Genomic DNA, 24,345 nt, shown 5'->3' on the forward strand with positions numbered 1-24,345 from the left:
TGGGGGCGGGGGTGGGGGCGGGGAGGAATGGGGAACGAATGCTTTCAGAGATGAGACAGCAGCTCAGAGAGGGCAGGGGATGTATCTGACGTCACACAGTCAGAGGCAGAGCTGAGAGTCGAGTCCAAGTCTAGCCTCATGCCAACACCTTGATTTCTGTGCCTGTGGTCCTCAAAGAGTGTTCCCCGGACCAGCAGTATCAGGATCACCTGGGCACTTGTTAGAAATGCAGATTATAGGGGTGCCTGGTGTCTCAGTCGTGAAGTGTCTGCCTTCGGCTCAGGTCATGATCCCAGGGTCCCCGGATCGAGCCCTGGATCGGGCTCCCTGCTGAGCGGGAAGCCTGCTTCTCCCTCTCACACTCCCCCTGCTTGTGTTCCCTCTCTCACTCTGTCTCTCTCTGTCAAAAAAATAAAATCTTAAAAAAAAAAAAGAAAAGAAATGCAGATTATCAGGTCCCGGGCCATCTGGGTGGCTCGGATGGTTAAGCCGCTGCCTTCAGCTCAGGTTATGATCCCAGGGTCCGGGGATTAAGCCTAACATCTGGCTCCCTGCTCCGTGGAGAGCCTGCTTCTCCCTCTCCCTCTGCCTGCTGCTCCCCCTGCTCGCTCTCTCTTTCTCTCTGTTAAATAAAAAAATAAAATCTTAAAAAAAAAAAGAAATGCAGATTATCAGGTCCCATTGCAGATCTACTGAATCCGAAACTATGGGCGTTGGACCCAGCAGCCTGGGTTTTAGCAAGCCTTCCAGGTGATTCTGTGTGATTCTCAAGTGTGAGAGCTATAGACCATTGCTCTAGTGGTCCCCGTGCCTCAGCTGCCCACAGCCAGCTGGGGACCAACCGAAGTGGGGCAACCCAAATAACTGCAGTCAAGACATCTATGATAGTGCCAGGGGAGGGAGAGAGTTCTGGGGGCTCTGAAACGGTTTCACAGAAGAGATGACATTTGAACCTGGAAGATCATCAATGGAAGAAAAAGCCGTTCAGGCAGAGCAGGCCAGGAAGCACCTGTTCACGAGTGGGATAGAGGCCAGTTCATGAAAAGCCTTGTCTGCCGGCAGAGGGTCTGGCCCTTATGTTGGAGGCAGCGAGGAGCCATGGTAGATTCTTGAGCACGGGTATGATCATAGCTCAAAGTTCTAGTACGTCACAGCATTTTCTTGCTTACCCACTGTAGCAGGCAAAAGAATGGTCCCCGAAGATGTTCCTGACCTAATCCCCAGAGCCTGTGGATACGTTACGTTATATGACAAGGGGAAATGAAGATTGCAGATGGAATTAAAGCTGATGATCAGCTGACCTTGAGATGGGGAGATTATCTTGGATTATTCAGGCGGGCCCCCTGTAACACAGGGTCCTTATAAGTGACAAAGGGAGGAGAGTCATAGCCAGAGTCAGTGAGTGATTTCAAGATGCCGCACTGCTTGGCTTTGGAGACAGAGGAAGGGGCCAAGAGCCAGGAATGCAGGCGGCCTCTAGAAGCTGGAAGGGAAGGGCACCAGATGGGCAGAGCCTCCAGAAGGAACACAGCCTTGCCAACACCTTGATTTTAGCCCAATGAGACCCATTTGAGACCTCTCCCCTCCAGAGTTATGGGAAAGTCCTCCAGAAAACTGCAAGGAGTCTTCTCTTCCTCAACCGAAGACAAATAACATCGGTCAGCATTTTCTAAGTGCTTACCGTGTTGTATACTTTATGAACGTGCTCCCTTTAACCCTCACAACACCCCCATGACATGGGCATTATTTCCTCCTTGTTCCACGTGGGGAAACTGAGGCTCGCCGGAACTGATACGGAGCATAGCCAGCACTGAGACCCAGGCCTGTCTCCAAAGCTTGTTCCCACTCGGCTTGAGAAAACTTTCACCCACCGTGACGCCTTCCACTTGTGGTTGCCTGGGTGGGCTTCAGCCCAAGGTGCTGGGGGCCTTTGCTGGCTGGAGCATGGGCTGACTGTTGGGGGTCCCTGGACATCCTACCCCTCCAATGAGGAGGTTGGTGAAGACAAACTTGAACTTCTCAGTGTACCACCCTGCCTTGGGTCTGCTTTCAGGTAGGCCGGGGGAGACAGAAGCCCAGGCACTGGGCACAGGTTCACGGCCAGATGGCCTGTGTTTTTCTCCTGGTCCCCGGCAAGTTCCTCACTACTCTCTGTCTCAGTTTCCTACTCTGTAAAATGGGGATGATAATAGTACCTGCCTTCGAGACTGTTCTATGGGTTGTTACATGTATGTAATGGACTTATACGGTACCTGCACGAAGTAAGTCTGATAACTGTTATCATTATTTGCATTCTCATTTCATGTCATGGGAGACCCAAACCACCCCAAGCCCCCTTCTCAGGAACAATGGGGGTGATCGGCTGTGCAGATGGATTGACACACACACCCTTTAAATATGAATATTTTAACGTGTTTGCAGAACATCTCTTCAGGAGTTTTCAACCTTTTGTGAGTTTGTGGACCTTTTAAGACCCTGATGACAACTACAGATCTTAGTATATCTGATCCATCCATACCCTTCTCCGAAAATTGCCTCTAGGTGCATAGGGATGGGTCCCCGCAGGTATGCTTGGACTCTGTGGGTGTTGGTGGGCTTTCACAGCTCACACGGAGCCTAGCCCATGCTAGTAGGCACCCAGGGCTACTTTGTTCCAGCTTCCCAGCTGTGCAGGTTGTGCACTGCTCAACTCTAAGGGAAGCCATGACATAGACTACAATTCACAATCCTGCAGTTGTACAACGTGGAGCCTGTGGGCTTCTGATCTAGACTGTGGCTACCCAACTCTCTCTCAAGGAAATTTAAGAGTTGAGATTCTAAGATGAGTCTCTACTGGCGGCTTGAACTGAGGATATGCAGATGAAGACCATCTGGCCCTGGAGAGTGGCTGCTCTTGGTTCTTGAGTACCTGCCAGTTTCTTGCAGGACCCTTTGGGTAGGAAAGATCTTGCACAGCTTGCAGCCACGGGATCATGGAGCTCTCAGTCTAGCAAAGGGCGGTAGTGGGTCTTTTTACACACAGGGAATGAAGGAAAAACAAGGAAACATGAAACATAATGGGGAAGCATAGGGGTTTACAGGAAGGGCACCAGGCCATCTCACAGCCTCAGGAAAGGTTTCCTAAAGCAATGACATCTGGGTCATGAGGATGATTAGGAGATGGCCAGGCAAAGAAACTGCAAGAAGAGTGCAGGGAAAAGGAACAGCCAGTGAGTGAGCCGAGGTGGGGGTCTGGTGGCCTTAAGAACTGGGCAGAGGTCCGTTTTCTTCTCCTACAAGAGAGGATTGAAGAGGCAGGTGGGGCTAGATGGGAAGGAGCTTGTGGCCTCGCAAAAGAGTATGATCTTAAGGGTGGGGAGAAGCCCCTCTTTGCATCCATTTTCCCTCGCTTTTCACTTCTTCTAGTCTCTGGTCTCATCTCCCTCATGATATGAAATGTGAATTCCTTGGAACTCAGCCTCGAATCCTCAGAAGGTAGATAGATCACGGAACAGTAGAAAAAGGAAGGATTTTGACATTAGATAAACCTGGGTTCTAACTCTGTCTCTGCTACTCACTAGTCGTGTAACTTTGAGCATCAGTAAAATGGGAATAATGACACCTACTTGATTCAGCAAATATTTATAGCATTCCTACTATGGACCAGATGTGGGTACAATAACTAACATTTATTGAGCTAAGACATAATATGTGCCAGGTAGTATTGCCAAATCCTTTGTTGTTATTGTTGAAGATTTTATTTATTTATTTGAGAGAGAGAGAGTGAGCGAGAGAGAAAGAGAGCACAAGCTGGGGGGAGAGGCAGAGGAAGAGGGAGAAGCAGACTCCCCACTGAGCAGGGAGCCCGATGCAGGGCTTGATCCCAGGACCCTGATCATGACCTGAGCCGAAGGGAGACACTTAATCAACTCAGCCACCCAGGCACCCTGCCACATCCTTTGTATCCATCACCTCATTTAACTCATTTCTATAATATTATGAGGGAGATGTCATTGTTTCCCCATTTTACAGATGAGGAAACTGAGGCCCAAAGAGATTAAACTATTTACCCAAGGTAGATAGCAAAGCCAAGGTTCAAACCCAGGCAGTCTGGCTCCAAAGCCTGAATATATAACCTGGCTTCCCACCAAGCCCTAATAAGGACAAAGAAGTTCCTGCTCTCATAGAACGTATATTCTAATGGAGGGAGCAAACAATGAAACATAGACAAATAAGAAAAACAGCATGTTAAAAGGTATAAGTGCTAAATAGAAAAAAATATAGAGCAGGATGAGAGTGATGGAGAATATGGGGACAGACCGGTGATTGCAGCTTTAAATGAGACGGTCAGGATAAGCATCATTAAGGTGGTGACAGTTGAGCTAAGACTGGAAAAAAGGTGAGGGAATTGACCATGCGGATGTCTGTGGAAAGGCATTCCAGGCCGAGGGGGCAGCCAGTGCAAAGGTCCTGTGGCTAGAGCATGCCTAGTACATTTAAGGAATAAGGAAGTCAGTGGGAACAGAGGTGGAGAACAAGGAGAAGAGTAGGAATAGATGAGGTCAGAGGGAGGCAGATTATGTAGGGACTTGCAGACCATGTAGAAACTTGACTTTTAGTCTGAGTGAAATGAGGAGCCATTAGAGGCTTTTTTTTTTTAGATTTATTTCTTTATTTTAGAGAGAGAGAGAGAGCAAGGGAGAGGGAGAGACAGAATCTTAAGCAGACTCTCTGCTGAGCACAGAGCCTGACGCGGGGCTTGATCTCATGACTCAGATCATGACCTGAGCTGAAATCAAGAGAGTTGGACGCTTAACCAACTGAGCCACCCAGACGCCCCTCATTAGAGGCTTTTAAGGAGTGAAATTACAAGATCTGACATGATATTTTAAAGGATTATTTGCTTCTCTGTCGAGAGTAGACTACAGTGGAGCAAGGATGGAAGCCAAGAGACCAATTGTAACCCAGGCAAGAGATGATGGCTTAGATCAGGCTGGTAGCAGTGAGGCGACAAAGAGTGGTGGATTTGGGATCGCTTTTGGATGTAGATGCAAGAGATTTCTCACCGTGGGGCAGGAGCTTTGGGGAGGGAAATCTGAAGTTCAGCTTTGAATACATGAAGTTCGAGATATCCCATCTGCCTTCCAGGAGCGTCAAGGAGGCAGGCGGATGTAGGAGGCTGAAGTTCAGGAGAGAGGTGCAGGCTGGAGTTACAAGTTTGGGAATCGACAGGATCTAAGTGGTATTTAAAGCAATGGGACTAGGTGAGATCATCAAGGGACTGAGCCCACAGAGGAGATGACCAAGGACCGAGGTCCTTAGTGTTAAGAAACCAGAAAAAAACAGGAAGAACTGACATGGGAGATCAAGGAGAAGCCACCAGTGAGGGAGGAAGAAAATCAAGATAGTGTGGTGTCCCGGAGGCCAAGGAAGGGAGGCCAAGCAGGGTGAGGACTGAGCACTGACCACTGGGTTCAGCGACATGGGGGCACCAGCGACCTGAATGCGAGCAGTTGCAGTGGCTAGTGGAAGCAAAAGCCCGATCAGAGGGAATTTAAGAGAATATTGGAGTTCAGGCCTCTTTCCGGAACTCCTACTGTTGTCCCCGGGGGCCTCATGGACCATGCTTCCAGGTCTCTCTGAGCTCGTTTTTCACCCTCCCCAGCACTCAATTCCAGCAACATCCTGGGTTCTCCTCTTGACAGACGCAATTTGCCTGGGATCCCAAATCAAGCGCAATAGTCCAATGATGTCAGTGAATGATGTCCGAGCAGCTGTTCCTGACTCAGTACTACTGAACGCAGGCAGAAATGACGAGAAGCTATCTTACGATGACCCTGGGGCGCCTGGGTGGCTCATCAGTTGAATTTCCGACTCTCGGTTTTGGCTCAGGTCAAGATCTCACAGTAGTGGGATCCAGCCCCACCCCCCAGTCTTTGGGCTCTGCACTCACTAGGAAGCCTGCTTCCGATTCTCTCTCCCTCTCCACCCTGCTCTTGTGCTCGCGCGCCTGTCTCTCAAATAAATAAATGAAATCTTAAAAAAAAGAGAGAGAGAGAGAAAGTTGTGACACTGAAAGAGGGCATCAGCATTAGTACATCAAACACAGGGATCCTTACATTTTTCTCCTCTAATTTTTTTATTACACTTGTGTTTTTTAAAGATTTTATTCATTTATTTGTCAGAGAGAGAGAAAGAGCACAAGCAGGGGGAGCAGCAGGCAAGGGAGAAGCAGGCTCCCCGTTGAGCAAGGAGCCGATGCGGGACTCGATCCCAGGACCCTGAGATCAGGACCTGAGCCGAAGGCAGATGCTTAAGTGACTGAGCCACCCAGGCATCCCTTTTCTTCTCTATTTTGCTCCAATATAAACATAATCTTGGGCACAACAGGATATCAAACACCTATCAATGACTTAAAGATTTCCCCAAGCCTGGAAACTTAGGGAAATTTTCACATAATACTTCAATAAAAGCAAAGGGTTATTTTACTGAAAAGAAAAATATTGGAGGAGTGGAATTGGATACCGGGAAGACAGCAGTGACTTTCAATGACTCCAGCCGCAAAGGGGAGCAGAGAAATGGGGCAGTAGCTGGAGGGAGAAGTGAGGGCAAGAGGAGTTTCTTTATTACAAGAGCTGTTGGGGCATGTGCCTGTGCTGACGGGAGCGGATTTTCTGTATCGTCTTTCTTCCCTGCCTTGGCTCATTCTGTCCCCAGCTCCCTCAAATCCTTTAGGGCTGAGCTCAGATGTCCTTTCTTCTCTGAAGCCTCCTCAGCTTCCCTGAGCCACACACCGAAAGGGCTCTCTTTTCTCCTCCCCACCCCCCATTCCCATAGCATCTCTTCAAGGGCATTACAATCTGCATCTTGTGATTATCCGAGTACAAGTTCCTTGAGAACCTCCCGGTATCGTGCCAATCTCTGTATCCACACCTTCCCCACTGCTCCTTTGCCTCTCAGGAATATCCCTGGAGCTGCCTGGTGAATGTTTGTTGAGTGAATAAGTAAATTTCTGGGAGTCAGATTTGTACAGATTGGTCCGGGGACCTAGAAACAGCTATTTTATAAGTCGTGTGTCTCAAAGTCTTCCCTGGAAAGAGCCCTAGTAAAGCGTGAACGGTTTTGTAGGGTGGTCTGGGGAAATAACTTGAAGCACCTGGAAATTTCCTTGAAAGCAATTGTTTTCTCTGAAAATTCTCCCAAATTTAGTAACCGATGCTGATAGAGCCCCAAGTTTATCTTATTTCCCCCAAAATACTGTAATTTACTTACCATTTGTTATTTAATGTTCTCCCCCAAATCTTGAAATAAACCTTAAGCTTCAGCAAGGGGCCCACCATAGTAGCATGCGTCTCTCAGTTTGAGCATTTGATAAAAGATCCGACCTTGAAGTAGTTGCTTTACAAGATAGTAAGGAATTTGTTAGCCTGCGAGATAGTATGACAGTGTTCTGCCTCTGGTGGGTGGCATGCTTTAATTATAGGAGAGAATATATGGAACATTAACATGTACTTAATTTGCAAGAGGCAATATTTTCAAGTTAGGTAGCATAGCTTGGTAATTAACAATAAAACCAAACAAAAACAGGCTTCTGAGTCATGCAGACCTGAGTTGGAATCTGGGTTCTATTGCTTGTTCATTCTGATTGTATACTAATTAACCTCTCTAAGCTTTAGTTTTCCCACCTATCACACAGAGATGGCAAGAATAATGTTACCTGCCTCACTGGGTTGGTGGAGGTATTGAGCAAACCACTGCTTGTACAGCCCTTGGCATTGTGACTGGTACAGAGTAAGCGCTCAGTAAATAAATACGTGGGCCAGAAACCCAGATCAGCACGCAGGTGATTCCAGGGCAGAGTGAGAAGAGCTGTAGCAGGGCATACCGGGTCCGACGCGAATCGCTAGGACACTGGGGAAGGTTTCCTGAAGCAAATGACATTGAATTTGGGCAGCTGAAAGGAGGTGGGGGAGTATTACAGGCAGCAGGCAGTATAGCGAGAGGGCTCAGATGATGTCAGGGATAGGGGTTGGGGTGAGAGATAAGGCTGTAAATGGCAGGAGGAACAAGATCATGCAGGACCAACTAGCCATGAAAAAAAAGTTTCATCTTTCACCCAGAGAGCAACACGGACCATTGAAGAGCTCTAAGCAGGGCAGTATCAGATCAGACATGCAAGACTGGGGGCAGGGAGACCTGTGAGGAGGTGAGAGGTGGCTTGGCCTGGATGGGGTTGGCCTGGAGAAGAAGGTGGCCATACTGGTGAGACCTCAGGAGATAGTGATAAAACTTGATTGAGTGGAGGTTGGTGGAAGGAGATGGAGAGGAGGATACCAAGGGGGTACGTGATGGTACCTTTCACCAAGACAGGGACAGAGAAGGAGCCAGGGCCGGGGGCAGGGTACAAGATGGTGAATTCAGTTTTAGACAATGTAGAGTTTGAGAGGTCTGTCTGTGAGATAAGCATGTGAAACCATCCCATGGGCCGTTGGATACATACATCGTAAGCCAGAGAAGGGTCCGAGCTGGAGCTAGAGCCTTGGAAGATATGCTAGGCTCAATAATGGCCCCAAAGATATGCAGGTCCTAATACCTGGAACCTATAAATATCTCATATACAAAAAGGAGTTTTGCAGATGTGATTAATTTAAAGATCCTGAGATAGGGAAATTATTGTGGATTATCTGGGCGGCTTCTAAATGTAATCACAAATGTGCTTATAAAATGGAGACTGAGGGAGATTTGACCGCAGAAATGAAAGCAATATGATATGACACAGAAGCAAGATGCCCTTGAAGATGGAGGAAGTTGACTATAAGCCAAAGAATGTAAATGCAATTCTAGAAGCTGGGAAAGGTAAGGAAATGGATATGCCCACCTACGTGCCTCCAGAGGGAGTGCAGCCTTGCTGGTACTTTGATTTCCGTGCAGTGAAACTCATTTCAGACTTCTGACCTCCAGAACTGTAAGAGAATAAATGTGTGTTGTTTGAACCCACCAAGTTCGCAATAATCTGTTACAGCCCCAATAGGAAACTAACACAGAAAGCATCGACATTAATGGTGTGAAGGAAGGTGATGGGGATGGATGAAAGTGTCCAGAAGCCTGGGCAGAGTGAGAAGAGCAAAGGGTCTAGCAGAGAGCTCCCAATGATTTCAGCATTTAAGATACATGCAGAAGAAGAACATCTGAGAAAGGGCCGGGGGGAGCAGCCAGAGAGAGAGGAAGACCACCAAGGAAAATAATTGTCGCCGAATTCAAAGGAAAGAGCGTTTCAAGAAGGAGGGAGTGGTTAACAGTGCAAAATGCTCCTAGAAGTCAAGCAAGAAAAGTGCCTGTTGCATTTTAAGAGAGAGATCCTAGCTGACCTTGAAATAACACTGGAGGGATTCCTGCTGAAAACAGACTGGAGTGGGTTGAAGGGTGACTGAGTTGTATTTCACAGAATATTTGTTCTGTCTCCTCCACCTGACTGTACACAGTTTTTCAACTTTTAATTCCATTACACAAGTAGTATATGCTTCTTACAGAGAAGTTAGGATATACAGATCAGCTGAAAGAAAAAAATTGCTCATAATGTTCTCAGCAGGTAATACCTTTGTGTGTATATTTTTAGTGGGTTTTTTTTTTCCCTATGTAAAGTATGTAATACTCTCAATCACCTTATGGAGAAGATTACTATTAGGCCACTTTAAGAGTAGAAAATTAGGTTTGGGGGAGCCTGGGACTCTTGATTTTGCCTCAGGTCATGATCTCAGGGTTGTGAGATCAGCCCGGTTGGGTTCGGCGCTGGGCGTGGAGTCCGCTTAAGATTCTCTCTCTCCCTCTGCCCCTCCCCCTGCCTTTTTCTCCCACTCAAAAAAAAAAAAAAAAAAGAAAGAAAATTCAAGTTTAGAGAAGCAAGCAATTTGCTCAGCTGCACACAGCTGGTCAACAGCAGCAAGCAGGATTGGAACTCAGATCTATCAAATTCCAAACCCACTATTCTTCATCGCTGTGCTTCCCTGATTTTTTTACCTGAAGAAATCCTTTCCATAGGACTTCAGGCTCCAGATCAAAACCTAAGTGGATTTCTATACTGAACCCCGTTCCTCATCCACCCAAGGATATAAGTGGTTGCCAAGAGGCAAGGGTTAATAATGGGGCAGAGCGGCAGTCTTCAGCCCCATACGGATGGGGAGCAGGGTTCAGGCGTGACAGGCACCATGCTGAGCCCAAGAAGAATGAGAGCACGGTGAGATGGTCGGCAAGGTGGAGCAGGTGGCTCAGCGCTTATTCTGTACACGCACGTGTTAGGTTCTTTCCTCGCAAAATCGCAATTTAGTGGGCATCAGACTTCTCACTTTGCAGAGAAGGAAACTGAAGTTCCAAGAAGGAATGTACTTTCCCCCAGATCACACAGCTACCCAAGGGCACTGAGCCACATAGACCCCGCAGGGGCCGAAGCCAAATGGCGGGTGGGCGACAGAGCCGAGGCCGAGAGCTGGGTGTGCGGAGTAAGGGAGTGGTGCAGTTGGGAGCGGAAAGGGGGGCCGAGAACAGGTGGGCTTGGTGGAGAGATGGAGGCCGGAGCCGGGGTGAGGCTGAAGGGGCGAGGTCACGGGGGCTGGGAGCGAATCCGTAAGAGACAAGGCGCCTGCAGGAAGGGCGCCGGGATGCGGCACGCGCGCGGTGGGAGGGAAGCAAATTTGGGAGGCCCCGGAGAGGGATTAAAAGGGGGCGTGGCCGTGGAGGGGCCGAGAGGGAGATGCTGCAGAAGAACTTCTAGCGAGGCCCGGGAGGTGCAGAGTCAGGACAGAGTTCTCAGGGGCTGGGCGGGCTGGGGGCGGGGCCGAGGAGCCGGGCTAGGGGCCGGGGGCGGGGCAGCGAGTCAGGGGCGGAGCTCTCAGGGGCTGGGAGGCCTAGGGGCGGGGCTGAGGAGCCGGGCGAGAGGCGGAGCTCCTGGGCTCCGCAGCCTGGGGGCGGGGCCGAGGAGCCGGGCCGGGGGGCCGGGGGCGGGGCAGCGAGTCAGGGGCGGAGCTCTCGGGCTGGGAGGCCTGGGGGTGGGGCTGGGGAGCCCGGCGAGGGGCCTCGGCCGGGTTGTCCAAGCTAAGGGGGTGGGGGGAAGAGGCTGGAAGGCCAGGGGCGGAGCCTAAAGGCTGGCGGAGTGGGGAAGCTCTGGGCTCCCAGGACGCGAGGGGACGCGGCAGTGCCGGGCGAAGGCGGTCGGGGGCGGGGCGGCGAGAAGGGGGCGGGGCGTGCGGAGGCCCCGACGGCGCTCGCGGCGGGCTGTGAGGCCGGCCCAGCTAGTTGCAGCGAGCGCCCCCCGCGCCCCGCTCTGGCAGTCCCGGCGCCCCCGCCCCGCGCCCGCCATGCCCGAGCAGCTCAGCGTCGCCGAGTTCCTGGCCGTCACTGCGGACGACCTCAGCTCCCCGGCCGGGGCCGCCGCCTTTGCCGCCAAGATGCCCCGGTGCCGGGGGGCGGCACTGGCGCGGGAGGAGGTGAGGGGGCCGAGGCGGGAGGGGTCGGGGGTCCCGGCAGGGCCTCTCCTTGACCTTCACGGGCGTGACCGGAGCTGCGTTGGCCCTTACCGCGCCCCAGAAACCTGACCCCTCTCTAGATCTGTGAGAAACGAGTGCATCTCAAACATCGGTGCCCTCACTGTCGAGTCCGGGGGGGGGGGCCCGAGGGACTTTTTGTGCGGGGGGCCTTGAGGTCATCTCGCTGACAGACTTCCCAGGTCGGGGTCATAACCCCAGTGCTCTTGTTGACCTGCCCCGTCGCATGCGTGTTTGTTCAGTGCTTCACTGCTTCTGTTTGGGTTTTCATCTTCGGAGCCCCACAAGTTTGCTCCCCAAGTCACTCCCGTCCTGGAACACAGGCCTTCCCGCCTCAGTCCTGAACTTACTTCTCCCCGGCTGCAGGGAGGCCCCCTCCCCCTGGCTGCTGGTTCTGAGATTTGGCCGGCGCTTGTGGAATGAATGCGAATGAGAAGGCGCCAGGAGCCGGGGTTCACCTTGGCCAGGCTGTTGGCAAGTTTGTAGTCTCCCCTCCCCTCCCCTTTTCTCTTTGTCTTTCCCAGCAACGCGTCCCCGGCCTTTTCTTTCGCCCTTGCAGGCTGCCCCACCCCATTCCCGTGCGTACTGGAGTTCATTCCTCTTCTCCCGACCTGCTGCGCTCTCCCCGGCCTCCTCTGCGGGGCTGTTCCAGGGCAGACCCCCTGCGGCTTTGGGCCGAGGGAGAATAATGTGGATGTGCATCCCCCTTTCAGAGGGCGCCCCGAACTGGGTGGCATCTGGGACTTTAGCAGAAGCTCTCATCTTCCATCCTTCACCAGAAGCGTATTGAGCGCCTACTGTATGGCAGATACAAAGCTCAATAGTTCATAATACCCTGGGCCAGTGTCTTGAGGAGTATCTCCTTCTCCTCTTCTCCCCGGCAGGCTGAACCCCCATTCCAGAGTCTGTGCATCTCTCGGTGGGGGTGACAGAGGATTGTGGAAAGAGCATTGACTTTGCGAGAGGCAGAGCTGTGTTCAAATTCTGGCCCTGCTGTTTGCCAGCTGCGTGAGCTTGGGTATGTGGCCTGATCTGTTTGCGCCTCATTTTTGGCATCTATAAAATGGGATAATAATGTTTACCTCACAGGACTATGGTATTACATGAGTCAGTGTGAGTAAAGCATGCATCTTGATAAATGGAATGATTATCAGGTTCATTGATGGACCTTTTTAGACAGAGACCGGGGCTCTTGTCCTCATCTCTCTCGCAGAGCCTAGCCTAGTGCATTCCACATAGTAGGGTTACAGGCTTTCATTAAAATAAGAAGCAGCCAGTGACCTTTTGGCTTCTTTCCTTGGGCAGAACCAGTAACTGGGAGTCCACCGCCTATGAATGTGGATTCTGTGTTTCTGGGAGGTTCCCAGGGAAACTGTCTTGACGGGAGCGTGCTTCCTGAGGTTTGTCTTCATAGCCTCACATTTCGTGACCTGGAAGAGCTCAGTGCCACTGGCATCCTTCGGGCTTTCACGGTTCACCCTCCTCTCTGGGTTGTTCATTAAAATGTTAAATCAGAGCAGGAGCAGGAGAAGGGACCGTACTACGAACCTTTCTCCAGGGACAGAAATGCCCATTTATGCCTGTGCATCTGGCCTTGCCTGGCTGGTGTGTGTTAGCACTTGCGTGTGCTGGGGAACGAGTGGGGGGAGGTAGCAGGGGGAGCCCTTGGAACGGGTCTGGAGGCTGTCGTAGACTCTGGTCAGGGCTCAGCTTTGCCCCCGTTCAGGCCAGACAAAAATCCAGCCTCTTTTGCCTTCAGGACTTTGATTTGGTGCACGTGAGGGTTTGTTTTTTGGTTTGTTTTTGCAGCAGAAAGCCTGTGGCACCCAAACACAGCTTTTCTCTTCAGCATTTCAGTGTCCGAAAAGTTAGAATCTGACCTTTGGATTGGACTTTCCTGAGGTTTCCTGTTTGATTTTGCATTCATGTTTGTATTTACATGTAGGTTGATGCTGACATCCGCCCACCCCCCAGCTCCCCCACTCCACCCCTACCCCCATTCTGGACATGACTAACCCACCCCCAGGCTTGAAGCTCCATTTGGCTGAACTAAAATGCGACAGATTCTTAAAGCAAGTCTTCCTGTCTCTGCTGGTTTCCCGGGAGTAACTAGAGACTCTGTCCTGGGACTTGCAGCCCTTTTTTGCAGTCCTACTAGGAAGGACCCTGGGCAGGCCACTGAAAACTAGAATGTCAGCATTGAGCAACACTTTAAGATAGAGATCGCCTAGGAACTCTCATTTAAGTTGGGGAAACTGATGTCCAGAGAGTACAAGAGACTTGTCCAAGCTCCTCCTTCTGGGTAATAGAAGAATTGGCATTGCCACCCAAATATTCTAACCCCTGATCCTATTCTGTTTCCTTCTGAAGTCCAAATGTCTGTTCTCTCTATGTAACCTCTCTGAACCTCAGTTATTCCACCCTTAAAATGGGTCTAGTAATCACTCCTTGCTTTCCTCTCTAGGTTGGTAAGTTTTTTGTTTTTAGTTGTGAAACACTATACAAATGTGAGGGAATATTAAGACAAATAATCATTCTGTCAACCACCTCTTTCCTGTACTGGGCCCCTTTACAGTCATCATCTCACTTTTATTCACAAGAGCTCAGGGGGAAATGGGCCCAAGAAGGTTAAGGCAGTCACCTAATGTCACATAGTGGGTCTGTCCGACTCTAAGTGTATTCCCTATCCGGTTCGTGCCATCTCTGGGCTAGGCACCAAGGACATGGAGATGCTGCTCTGGGTTGCTGGCTGGCTGGGGAGATGTGGCCTATCTTAAGGAGATAAGTAGGAATCACAGGAGTCTGTCCTGAGTGCCTAGAAAAAAGTATAGAAAGGTGCCATAAGAGGCCAGTAGGGTGGGGGAGTGAGAGAACAGTGAGGACTGGTGCAGTCAGGGAGAGCTTCCTGGAGGAGGTGACTTCCAGCTGGGTCTTGAAAAATGGAAGACCTCCATCATCCAGTAGAGAGGGTAAGTGAGTGAATTTGGACACTGGTAGGAAGAGAGCATATTCAGGAGCCACGTAAGCCATTTTGACCAGTGCTGAAAATTCATGCTATAGTGCGCATCTCAAACTACTGGTGAACTTCGATCTCCTGCTAGATCTTAGATAAAGCAGTCTTCCACAAATAGGAGATCTCCCGAGGCTTGTGTCTCATATATCTATTGGAAGGTTAATGTAGTTTTAATTGCACACAGGACATGATAATTTTTTATTAAGTTTTAAATTTTAATTCCAATATAGTTAGCGTATAGTATTATAAAGACATCATTTATAATTAAAACATATAAAAACATAGCAGAAAAGGCAAAAGTCACCTCTCATCGTGCCTCACGAGCCTTATACTCTCCCCGGAGGTAATAGCTGTGGAAATATGTGTGCTTCCCAATGAATGTCTTCAAAGAAAACACATAATCGTAAGGGGCTGGTGGTTAGAAGGATGTTTACCTCGATTAGTATCATGTCTTATATTACATAGTTCATATTTTATTGGAGTCAGATTTGTCTTTTCCTTTGTGGCTTTTGCTTTTTTTTTTTTTTTGAATCTTGTTTTAGGAAGAATTTTGTTGCTAATACTCTTGTGACTTTTATATTCCGCTTCATCATGTGTCTTTATTTGTTTTACAAAAAAGAATAAGAATTATGTAATCTTCGAGATTGTGTGTTTGCAAGAAACACAAGCCCTCTCAAGCTGTTTATGTTGAAAGGAAACTTGTTTTAAGGAATTAGAGGGGCCTCGTGGGACTGGAGCGAGGCAAGTAATAGGAGACCGCGCCAGGGCCTCGCTTGGGCTGGGAAGTCATCAGGAACAAAGGCAGCTGCTTCATCATTCTGGCTCTCTTGCCTCTGTTTCTTTCTGCACATCTGAACGGTGCTTTTGCTCACTTGTCATCACACAGGCCCCGGAAGGTATCACACAGTCTTCTGGGGAAGATAGGCAGCTTCAGCCCCCACATTCCTGTGACCTCACTGGTCTCGTGTCTGAAGGTAACCAAGCCGGTCGTGGGTCCCACTTCCCAGTTCCTGGCGGAGAGGTTGATGGCCTGGCGCTGCTTCTGGATGTGTTCTAGAAAATGGCTTTCCTCCTCTGGTTTCATCAGCAGAGGTCACGGAAGGCTAGACTTAGGCAGGGGAAGCGTGGCTACAGGGGCCTGTGCTATGGGACGGAACGCTTCTCAGAGAAGAGGGACAGAGCTGGGAAAGTGCCTGCCCCCGATGCACCATCTAAGATCCAGGAAGAGGCACGGTACTCGTCCTGTTTTCTGCCTACTTGGTTGTCCAGGTGTAGATGGACCCCAGTTTGGAAAGCACAGGTTCAGTGGAATTACAAAGATGGAGAGCTCGGCGCGCCTGGGTGGCTCAGTTGGTCGGACATCCGGCGCCTGATCCCAGCTTGGGTCTTGATCTCAGGGTGGTGAGTTCAGGCCCTGAGTTGGGCTCTGTGCTGGGCGTGGAGCCTACTTTAAAAAACAAAACACATGGAGTGTAGCATGACTTAGAAGGCCGTGACTGCCAATTCGTCACTGGGTTTTTTGCTGGACACTGGGGACCAGTGAACCCAGTCATGTTGTCCAAGGAATGGATGAGGCCAGTCCTGCTGAGGGGCACAGCAGCCAGCATAGTGCCTGGGGACTGCTCAGTGCCAGGCCCTATATTACGTGCCGGGTGGACACATTGCTTATTAAAAGAAATACAGGCCTTGCTCTGTTGTGCTTACAAGTCTTCTGGGGAAGACTAGTAAACAGATTAACAAACAAGTAAGTAATTGCATGTTGTGATAAGTGGCATGAAGGCTCATTCTCCTGGTCAAGGCCTTCCTTGGGCTTTGGTCCTGGGTCCTCATTTCTTTGCATGCTAGCCCCTCCCCAGACAATCCCATCCACACCCATGGCTTCGGTCCTCTCTCATCTTTAAGTGACTCGCTCACACATTGGCATATCCAGCCCAGACCCTCATGTTCAGCTGCTCACTTGGCTATTTCACTTCTCAACATGTCCAAATCCACACTCATGACTTCCTGCACAGGCTGGCCCTTCCAGTATCCCCTTCTCTGTGAGTGGTTCCTCCCTCTATTCTGTTACACTGGCCAGAAACCTTGTACCTCCACATGCATCCTTCATCACCAAGGGTCACCTGTTCTATAAACATCTCCACAGCCTGCCCTCTTCTCTACATCCCGACGCTGGTCCAAACCACCATCACCTCTCCCGTGGCACACTACAGTGGCCTCTTAACTTGTCTCTCTGCTTTTATTCTAGCTCAGTTCTCCCTAATAGCACCATATCTCTCTCCTTTGCAGCACACATCATAGATATACTTTGTATTTATTTGTATAATGATGTTATTAAAATCTGATTTCTCACTCGATTTTGACTTCCATGAGAATAGAATCTAATCTCACCACTGTACCCCTGGTATTTACCATAACACCATAGTAGGTGCTCAGAAAACATTGGTTGGATAACGAATACAAGAAGAAAACTAAAAAGAAGCATTAATAGAGAATAATGGTGTGAGGGTGCTCCAGATCGAGGGAACAGCTTAAGCAAAGGCCCTGGGGCAGTAAAGAACATAAAGTATCTGATACTGAAAGGAGGCCAGAGGGGCAGAAGTGTAGTGATGAGCAGATGGAAGAGCAAGACCAGAGGAGTTTGGGAAGGCAGGCAGGGGCCAGATCATATTCAAGCTTGTAGGCCCTGGTAGCAGGTTTGGATTTTATCTGTTTTGCAGGCAAGCAGCATGATCCAATTTCTGTTCTAGAAAGATCATATCAGCTGCCATGTGGAGATCAGATTGGAGGGAGCAGGAGAAAACCCAAGGACGCTGTTGCAGCCGTTCATGGAAGAGATGATGGAAATGTGGGTAGGGCCGTGACTGGTGGAGGAGAGAAGTGGACAGATTCTAGAAGTATTTTACATAGCAATGTTAAGACTTGTTGATGGAGTGCATGTGGGGGGTGGTCAAGAACGGTCCCCAGCTTCCTAAGGAAGAGTTCCATTTACCCTTTCCTAGGAAGGGGAAATCTGGGAGAGAAACAGGTTTGGGGGAAAGTCAGGAATCCTGTTTGTGCAATCTCATAGGTCTTTGAGACATCCAAGTGAAGATGTCAAGAAGGCGTTCGGATATCTGAGTGTGTTTGTTTGTTTCGGATATATGAGTCTGGAGATGAAAGCAGTGGGCTGGAGATACACATTGGAGAGTTGTCAGAGTTGAGATAGTGGGTTTCAAACTTGCGTCTGGGTAAGAATCACCTGATACCACTTGTAGAGAGTCTAATTCAGCAGCTGTATCTTGCTTAGGCCTCTCACTGCAAACAACAGGAACCAACCTGAGCCGCTTCACACAAAAAAGGAGTTCATTGAAAGGGAATATTCAGTAGGTCACAGAATTTCTGGGAAGCTGGAGAGCTGGGGTGAGGCAGCAGGCAGGCTCTCAGCCAGAGTCACTCCACTGAGCCAGTTTGGCGAGGACACTGCCGCCAGGGGCTAAATGTCACAGCTTGTTACTGCCGCCGTCCTTGGAGACTGGGCTCCCTCATTGCTGTCCCCACCAGCATAAGATCCTCCACTCTCCGCTCCTGATTCGGAGTCTGCAGTGAGTGCCTGCTTGGCCCAGCCTCACGCCCACACCGGGACCCTAGCTGCAAGGGGGTCTGGAACCGCAAGCATTTGGTCTTGTCAGCTTTTGTAGGAGGCAAGCTCTGCCAAGACTTACGCCGCAAGTAATTTCGCAGAGAGAGGAAGGAGATCCAGATGCCAGACTGGCAAAAAGTGGCAAATGTCCTTGGCCAATTTGCCAGCAGGGAGGGGGGCTGCCTGGGAATCTGCATTTTAACCAGCATCCCAGGAGACGCTCATGCGGGCGGTCCATGGACCACATGTGCATACATTACAGTAGCTGGTGTTTAAAGCTGAGGGAATGGATGAGATCGCCCAGGGAGAGGCATGAAGAGGGCCCCGGGTCCAAGCTCTGGGGAGCTCCGGGGCTGAGAGAATAAGGGGGGAAGGAGGCTGAGAAGGAGCTGCCAGTGGGGAAGGAGGGAATTCAAGAGAGTACAGTGCCCCAGAAGCCAGGAGAGGAATGTTTGGAGGAGGGAGCCATGCTCAGCTCAGTCAGACGCTGCCTAGATGTCCAGAGGCAAAAATAAGAAAATGGCGGACACAACCCTTGAGCGTGGCAACATGGCGGTCGTGGATGAACAGGTTAGGAGCAGGGCTAGTGCTGGCTTCCCCTCTATACTGGCCTGGACTGATCCGAGGAGCGGGCCGATGAGAGGTTCTCCTGAGATGGGGAGCAGACACAGGGGATGATGGCTGGGGACCTGCACCAAGAGGGTTTTCCCAGGTGGGAGCAGGTTTGAGGACAGAAACTGGAACTTCGGGGCATGGCAGAAGGGAAATGCTTTTCCCGAAGGCAGTTTGGTAGTCTAGTCCTCAGACAGACGTTGTTGCTAAAAGATCCTTTTTTTTTTTTAATTGTTATTTATTTGTTTGAGAGAGAAAGAGAGAGTGAGCGAGCAGGGGAGGGACAGAGAGGGAACCTCAAGCAGACTCCCCACTGAGCATGGAGCCCAACGCAGGGCTCGATCTCATGACCCTGAGATCATGACCTGAGCCGAAACCAAGAGCCAGACGCTCAACCAGCTGAGCCACCTAGGTGCCCTGCCAGAAGATCCTTTCAATGGGCCTAGCGCCTGGGCCCAGAGCACATGAGGCAGTGTGGCCCGTGGAGGAACAGTGAGTTCCCCAGTCTCTGGGGCAGAGCCCTGGGCGCCCTCTGTCCTGGGAGCACTGTGACTGGGCCTCACTGGGGTCGGTGAGTGGGCCTTACTGTGGAGGGTACAGGAGGCTGACCTCGGAACAGCTGCTAAATGTTCTCTAACTCAGCTGGCTTTTGACCTTGACTGAGCTTTTAAGAACTTCAAATGCTGTAGGCTCCACCCAGACCGACTTTATGAGAATCTCCCAGGGGTGAGGCCCGGACACGTGAGCAGTTCAGAAGTTCCCCAGGCGAGGGATGAGCAGTCAGGGTGAAAACGATTGTGGTGAGCTTTGGCATGCCCACGTGAGGTTGCCGAACTTACCGAACACCCGCTGTGTGCAAAGGCAGGAAGATAGGTTCTGAGGGCATGGCGATGACGAGACAAGACGCCCATCTGGAAAGGAGAAGGACTTATGCCTGTGGAGAGCTGATTGACAAGCCACAGCCTACAGAGAGGAGGCTGAGGTCTAAGGAGAGAGTCCAGGGACTGACATCTGACAAACCTGGGTTTGAATTCCTATTGGCTGTGTGACCTCAGGCACATGACTTCACCTTTCTGATTCTCAGTTTCCCCATCTGTAAATCATGGGCGATGATAACTATCTTGTGGGGTCGTTCAAGGGGATTACATATAAAGCATCTAGCATATTTCTTGCACATAGCAGATACTTAACTTTTTAAAAGTCACTTTTACTAAAAACACAATTACACTTGGATGTGGGATAGCTAAAAAGATCAGGAACCACACAGAGGAAACGAGATCATTGCAACAGGAATGAAGCCATTATTACGAGTGATCGCTAAAATTATCTGGGCTGTCCTGGCACCAGAGCCAAAAGGGGAATCTTGTGTCCCGTGTGGGTGTCCAGGAGTGAAGAGTTGAGCCCAGTTCTGGACCAGGCAGTTTCTTCCCTCAGCCCTGCCCTTTGCTGCCTCTCAACCACTCATTTCTTCATCAAACGTTTATTGAGGGCCTCCGTGAGTCTGTCCTGACTGCATGTGACAGTCCCCGGGGTTGCTTTTAGGTAGATTTCTTAAAATTGAGATAAAATTCACCATTTTATTTATTTATTATTATTATTTTAAATGAAAGTAAAATTCACCATTTTAACCATTTTAAAGCATGCAGGTCCAGGGTCTTTTCTGTCCAGACCGACCTCTTACTCCAGAATATCTCCTCACCCCAAAAAGAAATGCTGTGCTCCTTCGTAGTCATTCCCCACTGCCTCTCCCCCAGCCCCTGGCCACTCTCCGTCCCTCTGGATTTGCCTGTTCTGAATATTTCATATCAGTGGACTCCTCCAATATGTGGCCTTTCATGTCTGGTTTCTTTCAGTTAGTGTCATGTTTGCAAGGTTCTTTCATGTCATCTGGGTGGCTTTAAAAGCAATAAAAATAGGAACAGCAAACAGCAGGCCGTGCTGTAAGCATTTCCCGACTCTAACCCCTGTAATCCATAAGGAAGTGAAGGCGCAGAGAGACTAACAGCTTAGTAAACAGGATCGCCAGATAATATCCAGGATGCCCATGCAATATCTGGGACATATTTATCCTAAAAAAATTATTCACTGATGATCTGAAATTCAAGTATAACTGTATGTCCTATGTTTATGTTTGCTCAATCTGACAAACTCTACTAGCAGTAAGTGGCAAAGCCAGGATCTGGACTTGGCTGTTCAAAGCCCTTGGGAGTGCTTGACCTCTCACTCCGTAGGTCATGCCTGACTCTGATTTAATAGGTCTGGTATCCTTACTTTTTGGAGTGCTCCAGGTGATTCCCCTGGTAGCTGGGGGGTGTGGGTCTCAGGGCCTGGGTGTACAGAGAAGATGGTTGCTGGGCAGGAGAGTTAGGCTACAGCCCCCTTCCTGTACGCAGGGCACTGGGCTACAGGCTGAAATGCCTGTGAGATAGATGCTGTTATTATCCCATTTGACAGATGGAGAAATGGAGGCTCTGAGAAACTAAGTCACTTGCTCCAGGTCACTCAGCTAAGACTATCGGAAAGAGAATTTGGACCTCAACACAGTGTGATGTGAAAGCTGGAGTCCGGAGCTCCTGTTGCTTTTTCTGTGTTCACATAGGGCCTTGCTAATATTCATCCATTCAGTTATTCATTCCACAAACGTTTGTGGCTATTCACGTGCTGGGCGCTGTGCTGGGTGCTGTGGATTCAAAGGCGAATGAGCCGATCCCCGCCCTTTGGGTCTTCAGCCCCAGTGGGAAGTCAGACGCGTGGTACCTAAGGGCCACGAATGCCCCGATGGGCACAGGGAAGCCTAAAGGCAGGAGAGATGGGTTCTGGAGGTGTCAGTTCTGTAGAGGTAGGGAGGTGGTGACCTAAGCAGAGTCCCGGAAGGCTAAGTGTCTACTAGGTGGAATGGGGGAGGGACCGTCCAGGCAGCGGGAACAGCATGAGCAAAAGCTTGGCGGCTGGCAACAGCCTGGCATGTTGAGGAAATTGCAAAGCTGGGTAGGACTGGGGTTTATGGGGTCAGTGATGGATATCCAGTTGGGCGCAGGGAGGGGATTCATCTAGGCCAATAAGGGAACCAGAGAACGGGAGGCGGGGGACCCTTGGCTCCTCTACCCAGAGAGGGCAGGCCAGGCTGTCTGCAGAGTTGGGTGGAATTCAGGGCTTGGGGCCAGGAGTCAGACGGGAATCTAAGGCGATCGGTCCGGCAGAGTTCTTGCTGTCTTAGCTCATCACTGCCTAGCAGTCTCCCGAGAAAAATCCCAGCCAGGAAACTTGGGGTTTGCAGAGGCCTCAGCTTACGTTGAGGGTGCGGCTCCCTTCCTGCAACCCCTCTTCCTCCCCGCTCCTCACCACCCTGCAAGGGGCAGCTGGGGAGGCTGAGCAGCTTCCCTGGCTGGGGAGACATCTGCAGGGGCCCAGCTGAGGGGGACCACAGCCAGTCACGGGCTCCGGCCGTGCAGGAAGGAAAACAGCGAGAGGCTGAGGGACCCTGAAATAATAAATGTCAGAGCTGGCAGGAGCCTTCCGCATCCCGCCCAACCCCTTCGTTCCAGACTCCAGATGGGAGCCGGGAGTCAGTCTGGGAGGGAAGGAGACTGAACAAGGTCACAGCAGGGGCAGGGGTAGAGCTGGGGCCCGGGTCCTGGCTCCCAGGCTCTGCAGTTTAGCTAGTGCGGGGGGTGCAGGGGCTGCAGGCAGACAAGGCTAGGGCCCCTCCACATAGGGGATGCACAGGGGAGCTGGAAAGAGCCCTGCCCTGCTCTCTGGCGCCTCCTTCTGACGGCCCCAGCCTGGACTCCTGGGTCCTGGGGGGCGGGAGCCTTGCCCGGCCAGAGGAAAACCATTTGGCGTCGTGTTCTCGCTGGTGCCTGAGGTTGGAGCAGCCTTGCAGGATACAATTAACAGGACTCTGAGCCCCAGAGCATGACGTGGAAGGAAATTTAGCACTCATGTCCATCAACTCTAAGGTGTACAGATGGGGAAACCGAGGCCCAAGAGGAAGGAACGTGCTCAGAGGGACACAGAAGGGCTAGTGGCAGAGGCAGGCCTAAAATTCAGTCCCTTTCCCTTCCCTCAAAATGTTTCTGCATTACCTCTCAAGATGTCTGACATCCACCATTATAGAAAAAATACAGCCTAGGGGCGCCTGGGTGGCTCAATCAGTTAGCGTCTGCCTTCGGCTCAGGTCATGATCCCAGGGTACCTGAGACCATCCCACATCGGGCTCTCTGCTCCGCGGGAAGCCTGCTTCTCCCTCTCCTCCCTGCTTGTGCTCTCTCGCACTATCTCTGTCTGTCTCTCTCTCTAGTAAATAAAATCTTTTTTTTTTTAAGATTTTATTTATTTATTCGACAGAGATAGAGACAGCCAGCGGGAGAGGGAACACAAGCAGGGGGAGTGGGAGAGGAAGAAGCAGGCTCATAGCGGAGGAGCCTGATGTGGGGCTCGATCCCATAACGCTGGGATCACGCCCTGAGCCGAAGGCAGACGCTTAACCGCTGTGCCACCCAGGCGCCCCTCAAGTAAATAAAATCTTAAAAAAAAAAAATACAGCCAAATTTAATATTCACAGTAGTGCTTACAGAGATAACAGGCTCAGCCAGGTGGGATTCACCTCATGCTTTGCTGTAGTGTGGTAATGACAGAAGGCTCTGGGAACTAAGGAGCTGTCTACCTGGCCTTGAGCCGGTTGCCTAATCTACCCCGGCCTCAGTTTCCTCATCTGCAAAATGGGAAGGATAATGACTACCTCGCAGGGCCGCTGGGAGGAATAAACGAGGTAAACATAAAGTGCCTGCCCTGAAGTGATCACTCAGAAGGGGGGTGAGTGGATTCATGTTAGTTAGTAGACTCACTCTGGGGCCTTGGAATCCAAGTCCTTCCTCTTGTGTGTGATCAGCTTTGGGTTGGGCTGGGCTGTGTTCCCCATCACCCTGTCGTGCCTAGGGGTGCCTAGGGGATGAGTCTGCACCCCTTTCTCCCACTCGGACACGGGTCTGCAGCCAAGCCATAGAGCTGATCTTCCTACCATCAGAATTTACCACATCACTCCTCTCTGAACCACAGCCCTGCGGGTGCTCCCCATCACCTGTGGGATAAAACCCAGGGGTTTGGTTAACAGTATGGACTCCGGAGCCTGACACCCTGGGTCTAAGTCTTAAGTTCCACCACTTACTAGTCGTACGAGCCTGGACAAATGCCAAAACTTCCCTGGGCCTCAGTTTCCTCATCTGTAAAACCTGGGACTATTGACAGGGTTACATGAAATGGTACTAAGTATGTCACGTGTGGTAGAGCGTGCGACTCTTGATCCTGGGGTTGTGAGTTTGAGCCCCACGTTGGAGGTAGAGATTACTTAATAAATAAAAGTTTTTTTAAAAAGTTTGTTACACACAACACAGCCTGGCATACAGTAGTGCTAGAAGCCTCTGCTCAGCTCTCACTGTGAGCTTGGTCTCCCAGTGGGTCATTCTGGGCCCTGCCCAGCCCTGAGGCCTCACTGTTCACCGCTTCCCCGCTGGCCCTGGTAAGCGCTGCTGCAGGAAGCCCCTGGCTGGTCCCCAAATGTGGGAAACGTTCCTACCCAGGGACTT

General features: G+C 50.6%; 1 protein-coding gene across 1 annotated transcript in view; it reads left to right on the top strand.

The window, feature by feature from the left end:
• Positions 1–11,176: 11,176 nt before the first annotated feature.
• Positions 11,177–24,345, top strand: part of ASAP3 (ArfGAP with SH3 domain, ankyrin repeat and PH domain 3) — a 46,956-nt gene continuing 33,787 nt past the window's right edge. Inside the window, 1 exon segment of the mRNA XM_045782182.2 lies at positions 11,177–11,459. Within this exon segment, the coding sequence (XP_045638138.2) occupies positions 11,331–11,459 (129 nt within the window). The 5' untranslated portion in view covers positions 11,177–11,330.

The sequence above is a fragment of the Ursus americanus genome, chromosome 33 (genome assembly GCF_024610735.1).
Source record: "Ursus americanus isolate L20-20 chromosome 33, mUrsAme1.1.p, whole genome shotgun sequence".
NCBI lineage: Eukaryota > Metazoa > Chordata > Mammalia > Carnivora > Ursidae > Ursus > Ursus americanus.